The following is a 22,607-nucleotide window of genomic DNA, read 5'->3' on the forward strand; positions in this document are numbered from 1 at the left end:
ATCAAAAAGCTATAAATATAGTGAAAATAGCACCCATGATAAAAAATAAAAAATATATTTAAAAAGGGGGAGGGGGCATGGGTAGGCTAATTTTCCTGTTCCCGCATCACACAGGTAATTTCCAAAAATAATTTTTATCACACATGCCATTGAGAGGGGGGAGAGAGAGTGAGCAAGCCTGCCTCTGTGGAGACCAATATGTAACTTTACTATTTATACCATTGTAAGAGGGTGCACGTTTAGCATGGGATAGGTTTCGGGGAACAGTTTTACATACACAGTCAGAATTACGAACAGCAAAGTTGACATCGCTGAAGATTTTCTGTCATTTGGAGCGATGAAAGTATCATAACTATCAACTGTTTATTTAGCCTACATTAGGCACCGTATCTTTTACTTATGTTATTAACCCCATATATACTAATCCAAGTTATATCGACCTGTTCATTGTAAGACATTTACCTGTCAATGTTATTGTTTAGAATGTAAACCAAATTGATCAGTAATTCTGTTATTGGAAAGTCGGTATATAAAAATGCTAAATAAAATAAATAAATAAGAGGAGTTGACTTGTACAATGTACTCTAGCTTGATGCACTCTCTACCTAGCTTCAATCAAGTTAATCAACTTGATTGAAGCTAGGTAGAGAGTGCTCTAGCTTGATGCACTCTCTACCTAGCTTCAATCAAGTTAATCAACTTGATTGAAGCTAGGTAGAGAGTGCATCAAGCTAGAGTACATTGTACAAGTCAACTCCTCTTTTACCTTTCATCACTCTAAATGACAGAAAATCTTCAGTGATGTCAACTTTGCTGTTTGTACCTCTGTGTATGTAAAACTGCCACCCCAAACCCCATCCCAAGTTAAAAATGCCCCCTCTTACAGTAGTATAAATACTAAAGTTACATATTCATCCCTCTCCCCCTACCCCTGCCCGATTGGCATATGCGATAAAAACCTTTTCAGTCAGTAACGCACAGCTAATGCGGGCACAACGCACAGAAAAAAGGTGTAGTTATTTCCAGCTTTAAAACCCACATTACTTTATTGCATTTTACGTTAGGAGCCACTTATTACCATTAACTCTGCCCAAACTCCTCCCACTTGCATAACTAATGTGACATTTGCATATTAGCACGTGTTGCGCTATTTAACGCACTTGTTAGGGCCTAAACACTAGTGTTATGGCCCTAACAAGTGTTAAGTGTTAGTGTTAAGGCCCTAATTCAAAATGATAAATGGCCCTGTTAGATTGTAAGCCCTCTGGGGACAGGGAAGTACTTACGGTATCTGAATACAACTCACCTTGAGCTACTGAAGAAAAGGCATGAGTTAAGTAAATAAGAGAGAAGAGAATGATATATATGCAAATATACTGTGTGTGTGTGTGAATATTTATATGTATTTATATATTTATATATTTTTTTTATTTATTTATTTATTGTTTTTGTTATACCGAGTTTCATGATAGGCATCACATCAACCCGGTTTACAAATAACAAGGAGTGTAAAGCATAACGTAACGTAAAAAACAATATTTTCAATAAGAACCTTGAACTTTAAATACAGTGAATCAGAAAAAGCAAGAGGGAAAGTTACAAAAAACAAGGAAAATAAACTAGGGATGGAAGGGGAGAAATTGAACAGCACAATATTTACATTTCAGCCTATTGATACATTAGAATAGCAAGTGAAAAAATAAGACTATAAAACGGTACATAGGTAATCAAATGAATAAATTTGACACAGTTGTGAATGGTAATAGTATGATAAATATTCAGCAGGAATTAGTGAGAGAGGGTTTGAGGTTGGTTGATTCGTGTTTACATTCCATTATTGCATACGAGTTAGTGCTAGTGAGAGGAGGTTTTATTCAAGGCTTGGAAATGCTTTTTTGAAAAGCCAAGTTTTTAGTCTTTTCCTAAATGTTAAAGAGCATGGCTCTTGTCTCAAATCAGGTGGGATCGAGTTCCACAGAACTGGACCTGCTGTAGAGAAGGCTCTGAGACTCAAGGATTTATGTTGGTAGGTTTTGGCCTTTGGAATTTGGAGTGACTCTTTGTAGTGTTCCCTGATAGGCCTGGCGGAGGTGAATTTTTTAAGTGGTATTTGTAGGTCGAGTTGCGTGTGTTGGTTGATAGTTTTGTAAATGATGTTAATGGTTTTGTACATGATTCTATAGTGGATCGGAAGCCAATGGAGGTTTTTGAGAATAGGTGAAATGTGGTCAATTTTCCTGGAATTTGTAAGGACTCTGGCTGCAGAGTTCTGAACCATTTGTAAAGGTTTGGTGTAAGAAGCTGGGAGGCCTAATAGTAATGAGTTGCAATAATCTAGTTTGGAAAAGATTATTGCTTGCAAGATTGTTCTGAAGTCCTGAGTGTGAAACAGCGGTTTTATTCTTTTCAGGATATGTAATTTGTAGAAGCAATCTTTGGTGGTTTGGTTAATGAATGTTTTGAGGTTGAGACGATTGTCTAGGATGGCTCCTAAGTCTCTTACGTGGGTTGTTTGAAGGAGTGTGGGTGGTTTAGGAAGTGTGTTATTGTTTTCCGGTGATATAAGCAGGAATTCTGTTTTCGAAGCATTGAGTACAAGGTTTAGACTGAGGAGAAGTTTAATTTCTAATAGGCAACTGTCCAGTATTCCATTGTTTTTGAGATTTGATTCTTTTATAGGGGTTACGATCTGTACGTAGTCTGCAAAAAGGAAATGTTTCAGGCTTAATTTTGTAAGTAGTTGGCAGAGTGGTAGCAGGTAGACATTGAAAAGGGTGGGTGAAAGTGATGATCCTTGCGGCACTCCTCTATTAGAAGGGTGGTATTGGGATTCTTTATTATGAATTTTGACTCTGTATCCTCTGTTTTCTAGAAATGTTTTGAACCAGTTTAGTGTGGCACCTGTTAAACAAATGTTTGCCAGCTGTTTTAGAAGAAGGGCGTGGTTGACGGTGTCAAAGGCCGCCGAGAAGTCAAGGAGGATTAGTAAATATGCTTGGCCTTCATCAATACCAGAGAGTAGGTAGTCCATGAGTGAAATTAGTAGTGTTTCGGTGCTTGTGGCTTTGCGAAAACCATATTGGTTTGGGGACAGAATACTGTGGTCCTCTAGGTAGTTGGATAGTTGGGTGTTTACCAGTTTTTCCATGATTTTAGCTATAAATGGTAGGTTGGAAATAGGGCGGAAGTTGTTGGGATCACATGCATTTAGATTTGGTTTTTTTAGCAGTGGCTTGATTGAGGCAGTTTTTAGGTCATCTGGGTAGATGCCATGTGATAAGGAGCAGTTTATAATATCTGCTAGGGTTTTTGCTATTGTGTCCGGGATAAGAAGAAGCATTTTGGTAGGGATTTGATCAAATGGGTGTGATGACGGTTTCATTCTTTTTAATACATTTTGTATCTCTGTGATTGTGATGGGTTCAAAGGCATTAAGCTGGATGTCTTTATTTTGGGGAAGATATGTGTTATCTGCAGTATATTTGCATATATCTCATTCTCTTCTCTTATTTACTTAACTTATATATATATATATATATATATATATATATATATATATATATATATATATATATATATATATTTTTTTTTTTATGTATGTGTATATATTTATGTATATATTTGTGTGTATATGTATATATTTATTTATATATATATAGTGCTAACTCCTGATTAGCGTGCACTAACCCGAAAATTGGGCCCCCCCCCCCCCCGAAAAAAAACAAACCCCCGAACCATGGGAAAAATTCCCGCGGGGGTGGGGCCCGAAACGAAGCCCGACCCAAAATTTTTACCCGAAGCACATCTCTACTAAATAGTTAATTTGCTTATTAGTTATCCTGAAGACCCAGATGTGTTTGAGGGCCCCCTCTACTGTAGCAGCAGTAGTTCTGCCTTTATTATTATGGTCCCATTTTTGAAACATAAAGAACTGTACAGGTCCTGAGAGCATCTGGCATTCTGTTGAAGTTGCCAGCATGTTGAACATCTGAATGCCCATTTGAATGTGCATTCTAATCTGCTGATTTTGTGCAAAATTTCTGAAAGTATGCACTGTTGCTCAAGAACACATTGTAAAGTGGTTTGTTTTTTTTCTATTAAAACACTATCTTGAGATTAGAAACAAGTTGGAAAAGGCGCAAAAAGCTGCAAACAAGGCCCCTTAGTGTGCTCACTGTGATGAGGAAGCAAGTGTATAGGTGTCAGATCCCAAACTTTTTTTGTTTTTACATACGAGTACACGCTCCACAAAGAAACCTCCGCTCAGCAAACAAAGCACTACTAGCAATCCCTTCAGTAAAGTCAGCAAAATTAACCCAAGTGAGAGAAAGGGCTTTATCATTGGCTGGGCCCATACTATGGAACACGATGCCCCCTGAACTCAGATTAGAGTAATCTCAAAACTTTTAAGAAAAATTTAAAAACATGGCTCTTTAAAAAAGCCTTCACTAAAGAGTCTGGAGGGTAGAGAATGAAAGTACAGGGTAATGCAGATGAGAATGAATTTACTCAATCCTACATCTAAGAAGTAATATCTCAAAGAGATAGTAACTCAATAATATACCTGGACTTGACCAACATTACTCAAATAATGATTTTATTTATGAAATTGTAACCGAACTTTATTGGCACCTGTTAGAATGTACGATAACCTACATTTACTTACCTTAGTCTATGTGCCTATTTGTAAACCGTTGCGACGGTATGGAAACATTTTTAAATAAATAAATAAAGTTTGGGCTTCTGTTTCTAAACAAATCAGAAATTAAGGAACAGTTTTAATTCCATTTCACAGTCCTTCTGATCTAAAACTTCAGAGCCTACTAATGGCCTTGTTGCCATATATTTTGTTGTCTTACTATTAAGCCTATGTAGATTCAATGAAAGAGGAGTCTTCATCCATAGTAAAATGTATCTTTCCCTGTCTAAGAAATCTAATAGTGGTGGTGGCACAAACGCAGAGCAAGACATGTTTTACAATGATTGCTTGTAGTTCAAGTTCTTTTGGAAAATAATGATCTAAGGAGAAGACACAGTACTTATAAATCTGAAAACAATTTATCCTTCTCATTTTTAATCAGTGTTACAGCTTAGAAAACAGTTGGATATTCTTCAGTGGGCTAAATGTCCAAATTATATAAATGGTATTTTTTATAGGTTTTCCTCTGAATTTATGGTATGCTGGTTACAAGACAAAGTATCTATAATGTCCGTTCAGCATTGCATGTTTTTCTCAATATCTCTTGTAGTTTTTTTGTTCAAGAGAATGTATTTGATTGTTTTATTTATCTATATTTGGTTGTGTTATGTTATATTAGCCACAAGTCCTGTCTCCCACACAGATTCAAGTACAACCTTAAACCTATTAAGCTGACCTCTCCGGCTCTTGCTATAAAAGATATCTATATATGTCACATGTTCTTGATGCAGCCTCTCTACTATATCTACCAGGTGTTGGAGCCTCATAAAAGCCAAAAAAGCATTACTTAAACTGGTATAATCCAGATGGAGTAGAAACTGCTATCTTGAGTTTGGATTGGCTGGTCAGAGGAATCTGCCAATATCCCTTTATTTAGAAGTAGAACAGTTGGGGGTGGCTAACTTTATCTCAGTCCTAATCAAAGGGGTATTGCTGCTAAGTATGGATCAGTTAATGACGATTATCTGCTTGGGCTTGATAGAAGTTACGGAACAAAGTCAAATTATGTCTCCAGTTTCCCTTTTCTGGGTATTGTCACTAGATAGGGGTTTTCAAGGAGGAAAGGAAGAGCCCTTATCTTTGACTAGCCTGGCCTGAGCCTTGGAGAGCCACACCTGCTCGTCTCTGCATCTTTCTTCAGCTGCTGTGGCTAGAGCTTAGTGGGGTGTATATCTGGGGAGAGGGGAAAGAGTTCTGCAAGAGTGGTGTCACTTGTGGGTCTTTCTATTAGAGCATGAAAGTGGGGCCAGTCTCTCCCAAGAAGGGCTGGGAAAGAGAGTGTCTTAACTACTCCCAGACCATCTTTTTCTCTCACTCTCTCCCAGTGTTACTTTAGCTGAGGGATAGTCCTGAACATTGATGTGAATGCACTCATTGTTTGGGGCACAGGGGTGTCCAGTCCTTAAACTCATGTAGTAAAGCAAACTTTGCATTACCAAAGTTTTAGTGGCCCCACAATCACTCGGTCCCTTCACCTTCACCCTATTTACCCAGGTGGCCCTCTTTTGGAGCAAAGCGCAGATCACAAAGGCCCATAAAAGAATTTCTTTCCGTAGGCTAGATCTATTTTTTCCCAACTCTTCTTTCTCCCAGGGGGGATTTTTTCTAGGGGGGTGAAGGATAACGTTTGTGACCCAGGCAATGGAAGCCGTGTGTGTGTTACTAAGAACATGCCGTACTGGGTCAGACCAAGGGTCCATCAAGCCCAGCATCCTGTTTCCAACAGTGGCCAATCCAGGCCATAAGAACCTGGCAAGTACCCAAACACTAAAGTCTATTCCATGTAACCATTGCTAGAAATAGCAGTGGCTATTTTCTAAGTCAACTCAGTTAATAGCAGGTAATGGACTTCTCCTCCAAGAACTTATCCAATCCTTTTTTAAACACAGCTATACTAACTGCACTAACCACATCCTCTGGCAACAAATTCCAGAGTTTAATTGTGTGTTGAGTAAAAAAGAACTTTCTCCGATTAGTTTTAAATGTGCCCCATGCTAACTTCATGGAGTGCCCCCTAGTCTTTCTACTATCCGAAAGAGTAAATAACTGATTCACATCTACCTGTTCTAGACCTCTCATGATTTTAAACACCTCTATCATATCCCCCCTCAGTCGTCTCTTCTCCAAGCTGAAAAGTCCTAACCTCCTTAGTCTTTCCTCATAGGGAAGCTGTTCCATTCTCTTATCATTTTGGTAGCCCTTCTCTGTACCTTCTCCATCACAATTATGTCTTTTTTGAGATGCGGCGACCAGAATTGTACACAGTATTGAAGGTGCGGTCTCACCATGGAGCGATACAGAGGCATTATGACATTTTCCGTTTTATTCACATTCCCTTTCTAATAATTCCCAACATTCTGTTTGCTTTTTTGACTGTCGCAGCACACTGAACAGACGATTTCAATGTGTTATCCACTATGACACCTAGATCTTTCTTGGGTTGTATCTCCTAATATGGAACCTAACATTGTGTAACTATAGCATGGATTATTTTTCCCTATATGCATCACTTTGCACTTATCCACATTAAATTTCATCTGCCATTTGGATGCCCAATTTTCCAGTCTCTCAAGGTCTTCCTGCAATTTATCACAATCTGCTTGTGATTTAACTACTCTGAACAATTTTGTGTCATCTGCAAATTTGATTCTCGCTCGTCGTATTTCTTTCCAGATCATTTATAAATATATTGAAAAGTAAGGGTCCCAATACAGATCCTTGAGGCACTCCACTGCCCACTCCCTTCCACTGAGAAAATTGTCCATTTAATCCTACTCTCTGTTTCCTGTCTTTTAGCCAGTTTGTAGTCCGCAAAAGGACATCACCACCTATCCCATGATTTTTTACTTTTCCTAGAAGCCTTTCATGAGGAACTTTGTCAAACACCTTCTGAAAATCCAAGTACACCACGTCTATCGATTCACCTTTATCCACATGTTTATTAACTCCTTCAAAAAAAGTGAAGCAGATTTGTGAGGCAAGACTTGCCTTGGGTGAAGCCATGCTGACTTTGTTCCATTAAACCATGTCTTTCTATGCTCTGTGATTTTGATATTTAGAACACTTTCCACTATTTTTCCTGGCACTGAAGTCAGGCTAACCAGTCTGCAGTTTCCCGGATCTCCCCTGGAGCCCTTTTTAAATATCGGGGTTATATTAGCTATCCTCCAGTCTTCAGGTACAGTGGATGATTTTAATGATAGGTTACAAATTTTTACTAATAGGTTTGAAATTTCATTTTTTAGTTCCTTCAGAACTCTGGGGGTGTATACCATCCGGTCCAGGTGATTTACTACTCTACAGTTTGTCAATCAGGTCTACCACATCTACTCTTGCTCTTTGGGACAGGTACCTGGACAAAAAAGACAGGACTCAACGGATGGGGAGAGGGGAAAGAGTTCTGCAAGAGTGGTGTCACTTGTGGGTCTTTTTATTAGAGCATGAAAGTGGGGCCAGTCTCTCCCAAGGTGTTCAAAATATTTACTGATATTAATTGTAGGAAAATCAATAAAATAATAAATAAAATGTCCAAATGCATCCAGATTCCTTGTCTTTGATGTAGTACAAGTTTAAATAATGTATCCCTCTGTGGAAGTGTTCTTTAGTGCTGAAACTTGGAACTTGAGATCCATCCATGATCTGAGATGAATGTTTGTCAAAAGGAACTTGGGGTATCCTAATCAGGGCGGATGTCACTTTCCCCACAGTACCTGATTTTCCAGAAGAGTCATTCCCAATCTTCACCTGCCTGTATACCATGTCCCAAGGTGGGAACTCTGATTGGGGGTCTCCGGATGGTCGTTTTCTCCAATTTCCTCTTCTAAAGAATAGCTTGTGACCCTTCTGAAAGAAGGGCCGGTTCTGGAACAGGTATTACAGTCCAGATCTGGGCAAGGAAGGAGGCAGTAAAAATACTTCCTTCCCAAAGTTGGAAACTCAGTCTATGAAAATACTTAATCTAATTCACAGGTCTCTGCAGCCTCCTCTTATAGGGGGTGAAGGGGTTTGCTAGTCAAAATCAGCAAAAATAGAAAAAACCTTCACTTTCCAAATCCCTTTTTCCTCCAATCTATCACCAAGTCTGGCAAGGCAGTGTGTCTCCCTTCCTTTATTAAGCTGAGGACTTAGTGGTTAGAGCAGCAGGCTGAAAACCAGGGAAGCCAGGGTTCAAATCCTGCTGCTGCTGCTGCTCTTTGTGGCCTTGGGCGAGTCACTTCACTTTCCATTGCCTCAGATGCAAACTTAGATTGTGAGCCCTCTGGGGATAGGGAAATACCTACAGTACCTGAAAGTTACCTCGCGCCTTTTTCATTGGTACAGTGGAGAGCACACCCCCCACCCCCCACCCCCCCTTATTGCCTAACAGACTTGCCTATTCCTGCAAGCCTCTGGGGAGGAGCTGTATTGAATGGCATAGCCTGTAATATAGACAACTAAAACATGAGGGCTGGGGACAAGGGCCATCTGGTGGAGACCTCATAGACTCTACACCCACATTGTCATACATAAATCCCAAGATGTTCATGTCCTGAGGTGGAAGCTGAGATGTCTGTAAAACCACAATCTATGAAGGAGTATTTTGGGTTCTCCTTTCCAGCCTGGCTGCAGTGCTCACACAGGGTTTCTCAAGTCCAGGGAAAGTACTATATAGGCTTCCCCCCCCTCCTCCCCCAAAAAAGGCTTCAGATGAGTTTATGGACTTCTTATTAGACCTTAGTAATAAGGTTTTGGGGCCCCTTAGATTAGAATCCCCCTCTGGAGTTAATTCCCCCCCCCCCCCAACAGGAGTTCTCCTTGGCCAGAGGGGGTTTCCTCCGAGGCAATACCAGGTCCTCAGCTTTGAGGAACCCTTCTAGCCAGCCACCTGCCATCTCCAGGGTGAGCACCTGATGTTCTGCCAGCCAGGTGACTATTATGTTTTATAGGATCCATAGGAATTGTTCTGTCATGATTATCTTGACAATTGCTGCAGCGCTTCTCTCATTGGGTTTTAACCAGCACTTGCAGAGTTTATGCAGTTAGGCATCAAGATTCTCGGTCAGATCCCGATTGATATCATAGCTTCTGGAACTTATATTGGTAGCTGTTCTCAGTGAGAGGCACTCTGTCCTGGATGGCAGCTTCACCTGGACATGGTCCATGCTGAATTCTGGTAGCAGTGCTGCATATGTTGCTTGTGCCATTTCCACCCAGAATGGGTGAATGTGCAGTACCCAATGACCCTTGAGCCATTGTACTGCAATGAAGCCCCCTCTCGCACCAGCAAGTAGGTGTTGGTCATCTGCTGGTTCCAGCTGAATCTCTGGTGAGGATGGAAATTATATCCTCCTGTTGGAGACGCCTGCCCCAGCAATTGCCATGCTAATTTCTGTTTTTGCGGCTGTTCCTTGAGTTTCTGCTGGGATCTGGCCTGCTCCTTGTGCTGGAGTAGGGCAGCATGCAGCTGCTGCTGTTGGGGGCTTATTGTAACTGAGCTTGGGCCTGGTGCCTCACCAGACAGCTGTTTATCCACACTCCCTGCTCCAGTATCCAAGGTTCACTTCTCCCAAAGAAAATAATGTTTCTGTAAGCTGCCTCCTTGTGCAAGGGTGGTATCGGATCTCATTTCTAACATCACATGTAGGAGAGAGAGGTTGACTGACTGACTGTCCAACACCCCATCCCAAACCTGGCTACACAATCGCACTTCTTAAGGAGTTTATTTAAAGCCAAGCTGCCATCCAGTTTCTGATGCTCCAGCACTGCTTGAAAACCCTAAACAAAGACAGCTTCTCTTAGCAAAAGGCACAGCAAAAGAAATGCTTCCTGGCAGCAGAATAAAGGTTAACAGTCTCTTAGCAGCAAACAAATAAATCAGTTCCTTATGCTGGAAGTCTGAAAGGTACTGCTCTGATATACAGAGACTTAGCTCTGACAGCAAGACTGATTCCCCCTCTTCCTGATAGCATTTCAGGCTTTCCTGTTTAGGGTGTGTCTGCATCTGGAAGCCTGTTCCCTAGTAACCTGATGCTTCCCTTTCTCCTGAATAACAGGAGAGATCAAAATCCTGAGCTGCCTATCCTGTGAGCCCATGACACCGGGTATTCTTTATCCTGTTAAAGTGGATAAGCATGATTGAAGAATACCTAAATGGCCTTTACTACATACTAGAAAAATATCTTTATAAAAGTATGTAAAAAAAACATGAGTGAGTGTATCTTATCTATCTCTTCACTATTTAATCACTCGTACCCTTTCTTTGCACTCTGGACCTCCTTCCAACTCTCATCACTTCTCTATTGTGTTGCTTTGTTACCTTCAGACTTTCAGATGTGATCACTTTGTTTAGTCTGTGATTGGTGCACATCCATATCTCAACCCCATCATGTACTGCACTCTTCAAGGTCAGCTCCCCAAATGCATGCTTGTACACTTTTTTGCATTAAATCTTAACTGTCAAGTACTTGACCATTTCTCAAGTGTTCTTGGATCATGTAATTTTTCTGCTTCATCTCGTACATAAGAACAAAAGAGATGCCATGCTGGGTCAGTCTAAATATCTACTGAACCCAGCATCCTGTCTCCAATAGTGGTCTATCTGGTTCACAAGCACCCAGTAGATCCTAACAATGGCGTTCACAAGTCTACTTGGCTAATAATGGTTAATGGACTTTCTCTCTAGGAACTTATCTAAACTTCTTTTAAACTCAGCTATGCTAGGTGCATTGACTATACCCTTTCGCAGCAAATTTCATAGCTTGGTTGCACATTGAATGGAAAATTCATTTTCCTATTTGTTTTAAAACTGCTACTTGTTAGTTTTCATGGAATGACCTACTACTACTTAACATTTCTGTAGCACTACACAACATACGCAGCGCTGTACAAACATACAAAGACAGTCCCTGCTCAATAAAGTTTACAATCTAATAAGACAAACATACAGGTCAAGAGACTTGGGATATTTCATAAAGCAAGACAATGGTTAAAAAGAAAATTAGTTAACTTCTAGTCCTGGTATTATTTGAGAGAGTAAATAAGTCATTTATTTACCTGTTCCAACCCACTCATAATTTTATAAACCCCTATCCCCTCTGTTGTCTCTTCCCCCAAACTAAAAAGCCCTAATTTGTTTAGTCATTCTTCATAAGGTAACTGTCCCATCCCCTTCTTCATTTCTGTTGCACTTTGATTTATATTCTGCTTTTCAGGCACTTCAAAGTGGATTACATTTAGTTACTGTAGGTAATTTCCTGTCCCCGATGAGCTCACAATCTAACCCCTAGATTTATCAAAATGCTATCTTTACAGCAGAAATAGCGCCCGCAAAAAAAAAAAAAAAAAAAGCGTGGCTAGGCTAATTTCCCTGCTCTCGCATCGCATAGGTAATTTCCGCAAGGAGTGATAAATTTTGCTTCATTCACTGATTAGAGAGAGTACCTCTGTAAGAGTCCTCTTTGTCACTTTACTATTTATACTGTGGATCCATAAAATCAAGAGGCCGTCAATAAAGAGTGGGTGGCTCGCCAGAATGACGGCTACTGCCTGGAGATAATACCCTTATTCAATAAACATACACATGGTTACTGTGACTCCAACATCACTCTAAGCTACAACAGCAAGAGGAAATGTGGAAAAAAGGATTCGCACTCACAAAGTGGGGAGTAGCTGGCTTGTTACGGCGGTTACTACCCCAAACCAAATAAGCCTGATACTTCACTTTCAATGCATATCCAGCATAGCTCTCTGCTTCAACGGTAGGGGAGAAGAAAAACTGATACTTCACGCATATCCAGCATAGCTCTCTGCTTCAACGGCAGGGGAGAAGAAAAACTGATACTTCACGCATATCCAGCATAGCTCTCTGCTTCAACGGCAGGGGAGAAGAAAAAAGGATTCGCACTCACAAAGCGGGGAGTAGCTGGCTTGTTACGGCGGTTACTACCCCAAACCAAATAAGCCTGATACTTCACTTTCAATGCATATCCTGCTTCAACCGCAGGGGAGAAGAAAAACTGATACTACACGCATATCCAGCATAGCTCCCTGCTTCAACGGCAGGGGAGAAGAAAAACAACCAATAAGGGCTGAATAACACAGTCTGGGTAAAACAAATAAACATGGGTGTAGCTTGCTTATTGCGGCGGTTACTACCCCTACTACCCCTAACTAATCAAGCTTGATATTTCACTTGGTTGCAGCTCCATCACTGCTCTCTACATTCATGGTGGGGGTGGAAGAGAAATAGAACCAAAGAGCTAAGAGAAACAGATAAGTATGAGAAAAAAATGTGAAGCTTGCTGGGCAGACTGGATGGGCCGTTTGGTCTTCTTCTGCCGTCATTTCTATGTTTCTATGTTTCTATGTTACCACTGTAAAAGGGGGCACTTGACATCACTGAAGGTTTTCTGCTGTTTGAATCGATGAAAGGTACAAATGGAGTTGATTTGTACAATGCACTCTCTACCTAGCTTGTTTGAAGCTAGTATGCAACTTTTTCATTTATAATGCAAGTGGGATGAACTTGGGCGGAGTTAATGGTAATGAGCAGCTCCTAAAGTCAAATGCAATAAAGTAACACACAGCAATGCAGCTTTTAACACCAGAAATAACTACACCCTTTTTCTATGCTTTTTGGCCCAGTTAGTTGTGCAGAGAGAGACCAAGAGACCAATATGTCACTTTACTATTTATCAATAAAGAGAGTCACAAAAAATTATATAAACATCAACAAAAAACCATTTATATCTTGAGATTGTGGTTTTGCATTACTATGATTAAAAAATACAGATTAATGGACCATCATATTAAGCACCACTGGTCTTTCTGACCTTCATTGCTTTACATATAATCATCAGTCCGAATTCTCAGTTTATTTTTTATTTTATTTTTTTGTTTTCTTTGCAAATAAAATCTAAAAGATCACGTCTCATTTAGTTTGCTGAATTCATTACATCCCAAAATATATCTAATAAGGCAACTTCCATCAATTTCAGTCCCTATTTATACCACTGTAAGAGGGGGCACTTTTAACACACGTGTTATTGCATTATTGCCTGTGTTAGCACCCTAACGCGAAATGATAAATGATGCTATAAGTTTGTACATGATGCAATGGAGGGTGAAGTGACTTCTCCAAGGTCACAAGTAGGGGCAGTGGGATTGAACCCTAGTTTGCAACCCACTACTTTAACCATTTGGTTACTCCTCTACTCCTTTATAGTTCTGCTATATCTTTTTTTGAGAGGCAGCCAGAATTGCACATAATATTCAAGGTGCAATCTCACCATAGATCTAATCAGAGGCATTATGATGATCTCTCTTTTGTTCTCTATTCCTTTCCAACTTATTTCTAATATTGTTTGCTTTTTGACACCCGCCCCCCTCCCCTCACCACCACACACTGAGCTGAGGATTTCCTCATATTGTCTGCAATGAGAAGATTCTTTTCCTGAGTGGTAACTCTTAATATGGAATCCAGCCTTGTATGCATAGAGTTGGATTATTTTTCCCAATATGCATCACTTTGCACTTGCCCTCATTTAAATTTCATCTGCTGTTTAGGGTGACCAGTTCCTTAGTCTTGTAAGGTTCTCATGCAATTCATATATCACAACCCATTCATGTTTTAACAACTTTGAATAGTTTTATATTATTCGCATATTCGATCACCTCTTTCTTTCTGCAAATCAGTTAGGAATATGTTAAACAACACTGAGCCCAATACAGATCCCCGAGGCATTCCACTGTTGACCTTTCTCCACTGGGAAAACTGATCATTTGGTTCTACTCTGTTTCCTGTCTTTTAATCAATTACCAGTCCATAATAGGACATTTTCTCCCATCCTGTGACTTTTTAATTTCCTGCCGAGTCTCTCATGAGGGTCTTTTTTATTTATTTTGTATTTTTTTCCATACTGGGTCAGACCAAGGGTCCATCAAGCCCAGCATCCTGTTTCCAAAAGTGGCCAATCCAGACCATAAGAACCTGGCAAGTACCCAAAAACTAAGTCTATTCCATGTTACCGTTGCTAGTAATAGCAGTGGCTATTTTCTAAGTCAGCTTAATTACTAGCAGGTAATAGACTTCTCCTCCAAGAACTTATCCAATCCTTTTTTTAAACACAGGTACACTAACTGCACTAACCACATCCTTTGTCAAATGCCTTCTGAAAATCCAGATTCATTACCTGCTATTAAGTTCATTTAAAGAATAGCCACCTCCATTAACAATGGTAACATGAATTACACTTAGTTTTTGGGTACTTGCCAGGTTGTTATGGCCTGGATTGGCCACTGTTGGAAACAGGATGCTGGGCTTGATGGACCCTTGATCTGACCCAGTATGGCATTTTCTTATGTTCTTATTGTTAGAGCCACCAATGTGACTACCAAGAAATATGTGCAGAAACATGGAGACAGTTGAGACCAAGCAATACTATTATAGCATTTATTATAACTTTGTTAAATGGATAAATTGCAAAATTTGAACTTATGTTGAGCCTGTTCCACTCATAGTTTACCTAGTTCTTTCCCTCTCATTTGTTGGAAATTTTATCTAAATCAGTTTTGTTTTGTTTTTTTTCTCTCTTCTGCCTCACTAACTTGGCAGCTCCCCATAACAGTACTTTTCACTATAAAAAAAAAAAAAGGATTGTTTGAAGAATATTCCCAAGCCTAAGAAGTCTACATTAGTGGCTTCAAGGACTGCATCTGCAAATGAAAGATGACCATCACTGATGGACATAATTTTTTTTATAAATGCCTGAGCCCTACCATAATTTCTCCAGCTATTACAGTTGTGGCCAGATGTCCCCAGGTTTACAGAAAAATTGGGCCTATAAAATGGCCAGGGTCAATAGATCTCCTCCTCTTCAGTGAGTTCGTGTGTGGTGAGTAAAGTATGGCTCCCCATGCTGCAGATGCAGTATCGGGGTCAAGCATCTGATGATTTAACCCTGTTGGAGCATGCAAAAGAGCACAAGGTTCCTCTGTGCCACTGGTGCAGGACTGTGACACATCAACTAAAGTCAACTAGGCCTGGGGGCATTGGCACTGGCAGCTTCAGCATGGTTGATGCTATCAAAGCGTCACAGCTCGGCACAGTTGGGGCCATCAAAACATGAGACCTCAATATAGTCTCTACCATTGGCACAGAAAAGTTCAGTATCGCCAGTGCACTCTGTCATCAGCACATAAGATGTACCATTGAGGCATACGACTCCTGCTGAGCCCTAAATGCAGTCGTCAAGCGTCAGAGACCACGATGCAGTGGATGTGGGGCTCGTAGGACTCAAAGCAAGGGTCTTGGTGAAATCTGGGGAAGGGGGGAGGGAGCATGATTCTATGCAAGTCCCTTCTCCCTTTTTTGGCTGGGAAGATTTCCATGCCGCCTCATCTTTTACCTCTATTAGAAACCAGCAGGATCTCCAGTAGCATTGGGGAAGGGTTCACAGGCCACAGCACAGCGGTGGATTCTGATTCTATCTGCTCCATCTTGCCTGTGATATATGCATTGTGCCAGATTCAAGAGGTCCAGTCAGTCAGAGTAGGATTAAATGGTCAATTTTCTCAGTGGAAAAGGGTAAACAGTGGAGTGCCTCAGGGATATATATATTATATATATATGATCTGGAAAGGAATACGATGAGTGAGGTTATCAAATTTGCGGATGATACAAAATTATTCAGAGTAGTTAAATCACAAGCGGATTGTGATACATTACAGGAGGACCTTGCAAGACTGGAAGATTGGGCATCCAAATGGCAGATGAAATTTAATGTGGACAAGTGCAAGGTGTTGCATATAGGGAAAAATATCCCTTGCTCTAGTTACACGATGTTAGGTTCCATATTAGGAGCTACCACCCAGGAAAAAGATCTAGGCATCATAGTGGACAATACTTTAAAATCGTCTGCTCAGTGTGCTGCAGCAGTCAAAAAATCAAACAGAATGTTAGGAATTATTAGGAAGGGAATGGTTAATAAAATGGAAAATGTCATAATGCCTCTATCGCTCCATGGTGAGACCGCACCTGGAATACTGTGTACAATTCTGGTTGCCGCATCTCAAAAAAGATATAGTTGCGATGGAGAAGGTATAGAGAAGGGCAACCAAAATGATAAAGGGGATGGAACAGCTCCCCTATGAGGAAAGGTTGAAGAGGTTAGGGCTGTTCAGCTTGGAGAAGAGATGGCTGAGGGGGGATATGATCGAGGTCTTTAAGATCATGAAAGGTCTTCAACGAGTAGATGTGAATCGGTTATTTACACTTTCAAATAGGACGATTAGGGGGTATTCCATGAAGTTAGCAAGTAGCACATTTAAGACTAATCGGGGAAAATTCTTTCACTCAACGCACAATAAAGCTCTGGAATTTATTGCCAGAGGATGTGGTTAGTGCAGTTAGTGTAGCTGGGTTCAAAAAAGGTTTGGATAAGTTCTTGGAGGAGAAGTCCATTAACTGCTATTAATCAAATTTACTTAAGGAATAGCCACTGCTATTAATTGCATCAGTGGCATGGGATCTTCTTAGTGTTTGGGTAATTGCCAGGTTCTTGTGGCCTGGTTTGGCCTCTGTTGGAAACAAGTGGCTGGGCTTGATGGACCCTTGGTGTGACCCAGCATGGTAATTTCTTATGTTCTTACGTTCTTAAGGGACACAAACAGGTCTGGTTTTAAGGATTTTCCACAGTGAATATTCATTGGATGTATCTGCATACCTATGGTCTCAAAAAAAAACAAAAACAAAAAAAAACAGACATACATAGCTTTGTTTATCCTTCCTTTGCATGTCAAGTCAGCAAAACTATCCTGAATTTTCTTGAGGAACAAGCTAAAAGACATTTTGCATCATGCCACCTTGCAGATTCTCTTCATCTCTAGTACATGTTTCTAATCTGGAAAGTTTTATAAAAAATGTTCTAGAAAATGTTTATTCATAGGTACTTGTTTCTGAGCTTTGCTCAGATAATCAGACCCCCAGAATGCTAGACCTTGCCCCTGCAGGCAAAAAGTTTCAAAATTATATAGAGCTACCAGAGTTAGGTTTTCGACTGGATGAAGAAATTTTTACCAGTCTTTCAAATCTGACTCTAGAGGACTACTTTGGAATTTGGGCATGAGAGGGTGGAAAAAAGCTGTTGACCTTTGCAGACAGTGGCCCCTTCTAAACTCTGCTAGCTGAGTCCTAAAAATCTTCAGAGAGAGAGAATGCCAAGTTAGTCTGGTCTACCAAAAATTACAAGACGTGAGTTGCACCTTTATAGACTAACCAATTTATTGAGACCTGTGCTTTCAAGGACAGAGTTCACGTCATCAGATGCATGAGGCCATGTACTGCCTGGATGGGAAGACCGGCAGAGATCCCAATGCATTACAATTGGAGGGATGGAGGGAAAAAACTTGGCACAGTTAATAACCGTGCTAAAACCTGGGTCCTAAGGGTTGTCCAAGAATGATATAGATTACATCTGTTGGAAGTATCTCCAACTTGCACTCTGCAGAAGCTATTCTTGCTTCCAATTTTTAAGGACCTCTGTGGTTTGAAATCTCCTCCTTAGAGATCCACACAATAAAATCTGTCCCATGCCAAGAGGGCAGGTAGGAGTTTTGTACAAAAACTTCCTGATTATCAAAAAAAATATATGTATGTATGTATGTGTATATAAAGTTCAAGATGATTTCCCTATGCATGGTTTGACCTCTTCTGAATCAAGGAGCCAGACTGTGCCCTCTAGTCCCAAGTAGCCGTATTTGAGAGATATTTTAGGTGCACAGTATTACTAGTTACCAGGTTCTGCTCTGAATTGGTGTCGGCCTTGGCCTCTGAAATATTAATCAAGTGATTGGTAGTAGTTGCTGTGTGCTTTACACAGGCAGGGCGTGCATGTATTTCCATACTTGGCTAATCAAGAACACCCCTCAGGTGGAGGCAGCTGTGCCCCAGATTTTAGCATTGTTGTTAATTGTGCCAGGTTTCTTCCCTCCATCACTTCAATTGGAAAGTGTTGGTATATCTGCTAGTTACACCTAAGGCAAAAGCCTGTTTTCTCATCCAGGTAGTACATGGCCTCAACAGAGAAGATATTTCAGAATGAGTTCCTTTCTGTAGTCTGTAAAAAGAATGCTGGACTTTACAGTTGCAGTAGTACAAATCTTCCCCTTTGAACACTTTCATATGAGGTAAATGTTAGTGGATACTAATGTTTCAGACCAGGTCACAAACTATGGGGTAGATTTTACAAATCTACGTGCGCGCATACTTTTGTTCGTGCACTAGGCGCGAACAAAAGTATGCGGGATTTTATAAGATATACGCGTAGATGCGCGTATCTTATAAAATCTGGGGTCGGCGCGCACAAGGGGGTGCACGCCGAACCCTGCTCGCGCTGCCCGTTCCCTCTGAGGCCGCTCCGAAATCGGAGCGGCCTGGGAGGGAACTTTCCATTCACACACCCCCCCCCCCCCCCCGCACCTTCCCCATCCCTTCCCCTCCCACTCCCTCCCTACCTTTATCTTAAAAGTTACTACTGCCTCCGGGCAGTAGTAACTTACGCGCGCCGGCGCGGCAGGCCTTGACACAGGCCGCTGTGTCGGGGCACTCGGCTACGCCCCCGGACCGCCCACATGCCCCCGATCCTAAACCGCACCCCCTGGCCATGCCCCCGACCGCCCCTTTTTGCAAGCCCCGGGACTTACGCGTGTCCCGGGGCTTGCGCGCGCCATCGAGCCTATGCAAAATAGGCTCAGCGCGCGCAGGGGGGATTTAAAAGGGTTACGCGCGTAACCCTTTTAAAATCCGGCCCTTAAATTCTTGCTTATCAGATCTCTCCCATTTGAATATAACCATAAGCCTTTGCTTTCAAATACCAGATTGTATTAGCCATGGACGCAGTCTAATCAGAGAAAAATTCTCTGACAAAAAACATTTTCTGTTGCTTTTTCACTTTTTGGTATTTGAAAACAACCTCTAACTCATTGGTTTCCAAACCTGTCCTGTTGTACACCAGAACCAGTTGGGTTTTCAGAACATCTACAATGAATATGCATTAAAGATATTTGTATACCTTGGAGCCTTAATAGAGATATAAACTTATTTCACACACTTGCTGTGGCTGTGCTTTCAGTAGGACAAATTTAAGACCTACTGCCCTGGCGCATTAACCCCACATGTTCCTCCATGGAAGCCGCTTCTCTAAAGAGGAAGAAAGTGAAACTCTTTACTGTATTGTTTGTTTTCTGATGACAGTGGTTCAGTGGAATTGTACAACCCTTCCCTTTTCGGAGGTTGTTCTTCATCTCTCCTGTATAGCAGGGGGTGGTCCCATGGTCATAGTGGCACTTTACCACACGTATAAAAAGAGGGGTAGGGGTTGTCTCAGAAAACCAATGCGTACAACAGTTGCATGACCTGCAAGTGTCACTCCACTGGCACTGCTTCTCATCTGAGAACAAATCCTTATGGGTAAAATAATTTAATTTTTTTTTATTCCTCAGTTAATCGAAATGTATCTATTCAAAATGCCTTGAACGGCTTTTCATCTTTGTTCCTCTCCAGAGTGTGTACAAATGTGATTTCCTGAATATGCAGCTGCAACAGCCTCTTCAGCTTGCACAAGATGCCGTAGAAGCCTTTCTGAAGCAGCTGAAGAATCCCATCGACTCCCTCCCTGGGGAATTATTCCACGTGGTGGTTTTTTCACTCCTCCTCTCCTACTTTCCCTCTCCTTACCAGCGCTGGATTTGCTGCAAGAAGGCCCATGAGCTTCTAGTACTGAATGGTTTGTTACTTATCATTACTCCTGATTCTTCCCACCAGAACCGCCATGCCATGATGATGAAAAGCTGGAAGATTGCTATTGAATCCCTCGGTTTTAAACGTTTAAAATACTTGAAGTTCTCCCACATGCATCTGATGGCGTTTCGAAAAACTTCACTGAAAACTACGAGTGATTTGGTTAGCAGGAATTACCCAGAGATGTTGTACATCCCTCAGGATTTCAACAATGTGGAAGAGGAGGAATACTCTAGCGCTCCCTATCATGCCCGATCGGACACTGAAGATGAGCAACTAGCCTGTAATTTCATCGAGCTGCCCAATACTCCTTATGACTCAGACTCTGGAGAAAGCCAGGCTAGCTCCATTCCTTTCTACGAGTTAGAAGATCCGATATTACTTTTAAGTTAATGCAAGTTTAACTGCCCTGAGAGTGAGAGCTACTGTATTGCCAAACTAACTTTACTAGACTAACACTTTCAAATCATAAACATGGGGTTGCCTAGAAAAACTGTTAACAGATTACAAAGTTTGCTATTTTTTTTCTTACATCTGTATTTCAAAGTTTATTCTTATAGGGAACTCTACTTCAGGATTACAAGTTTCATGTAACATTCTTACTATAATGTCTAGCTTAAGCAGCTGTAATTTCCTGAAGGGTGTATGCAGAGCTGATATTTCATGAAAGGTACTATTTCATCTTCAGTGCTGGGAAGTGTGAACTTTTTTTTACACAATTTTGCTTACATGCCACCTCCCCAAAATATTTGTAGAACAATAACTTGTAAGATCAGTATCTAATACATTACATTTCAGGTTTGCTGCTCAAGAATATTTAAGACGGTATCATCACTGCTGAAACCAGCTAAACCTCTGAAGAGGAAGGTAGACTCATGGGACTTTCACATTTTGCATGGTGCCTATAATGTGTTTGTAGTTTGCACTTTAATAGTAAATGTGCAGGTGAATTTGGTAACTTGTTTGGATCGTTGTGGCGTTTTTTCTTATTTGACAAATATATGTGGCCATTGTTTTGTGTGTGTGTATGTGTGTATCAAAGAACAACTGCTGTTTTAAAAAAAAGGCTGCTTTACCCTCCGAAATCCTTAACTGGTAAATACCAGCTGTATCTGCCAATTACAAAAAAATCTGATATTCTTTCTGAAAACTAGTACGTAGCAGTTTCTGTGAAACAATGAATGCTTAAGATGGCAGGGTTAGAAACTTTTTTTTGTTTTGCAATTTTACAACATTTTTGTAGTAGCATTAACATTTTGCATACTGCCAGAACATCATCTTTACATATCTGGTTTGAGCAACAGATTTTCTGTTAACGAGAGAAGTAATGGTGGAACATCAATTTTACTTAATACAGTGGAGGTAGATCATATTTTTCCCTCATTTCAAAAAGGAATCATAATGTGGTATATTATAGAAGTCAAATTACTATTTTTTTTCTGGTGCTTACTAAAAATGAGTCTGCATTACACAGTATGACAATATATTCCTTCTTTACTTTGAATGCAAATCCATCTATATTTGGGAAAATCTTACTGTGTGTTGTCGGGATCAATGCAAAAAAACAATTAAGGGGCAGCTATTGTAGAACTGAACAAAAATTAAGTGCAGAAAAGCATTCTTTTATGGCATTCTTTTGAACCTTGCCAAAATAAAAAAGTAAGTCTTAATTAGGCAATGGTTACCAGGTAAAATGCCATTCCCACTGTTTGGTGTTGTCTCTAGTGGTGGTTATATCTATAAAACAAATGCCTCATTCTGAGGTTTTAAACTGAAACCTAGAAACTTCTGATTTGCTTTCCTTTTTTTGTGTTCTTTGAATGACAATTTGCACTATTTACACTACCAGCTTTCTATAATTTGTATTAAGTTTCCTGCTCATTCATTAGCCTTGTTTTCTTAGCCTTTTCATATTTTAAAAAAGCCCTAGCAGTATTTTTTTGAGGTACTACTGGTGAATGGTAAGCTTCATTTACATAAAAATCAGCAATTGTAGTGTTCTCTAAAAGTTTGACTATTTCTGTAAGTTAGCACTATTATTATAGTTTAAAAAAAATAAAATAAAAATTAAGAAAATGATTTTTTTTCTTAATCAATGGATGTCTTTTTGTGAGTGGAACATTACATGCATTA

General features: G+C 40.4%; 1 protein-coding gene across 3 annotated transcripts in view; it reads left to right on the forward strand.

Moving 5' to 3' along the window:
- Positions 1–21,436, forward strand: part of BMT2 (base methyltransferase of 25S rRNA 2 homolog) — a 168,207-nt gene extending 146,771 nt beyond the window's left edge. For all 3 annotated transcript variants that reach the window (XM_029616370.1, XM_029616372.1, XM_029616371.1), the window contains one exon: positions 20,238–21,436. In XM_029616370.1, the coding sequence (XP_029472230.1) occupies positions 20,238–20,867 (630 nt within the window). In that variant the 3' untranslated portion in view covers positions 20,868–21,436. The remainder of the gene's footprint in view (positions 1–20,237) is intronic.
- Positions 21,437–22,607: the final 1,171 nt, after the last annotated feature.

The sequence above is a fragment of the Rhinatrema bivittatum genome, chromosome 9 (genome assembly GCF_901001135.1).
Source record: "Rhinatrema bivittatum chromosome 9, aRhiBiv1.1, whole genome shotgun sequence".
Lineage (NCBI taxonomy): Eukaryota > Metazoa > Chordata > Amphibia > Gymnophiona > Rhinatrematidae > Rhinatrema > Rhinatrema bivittatum.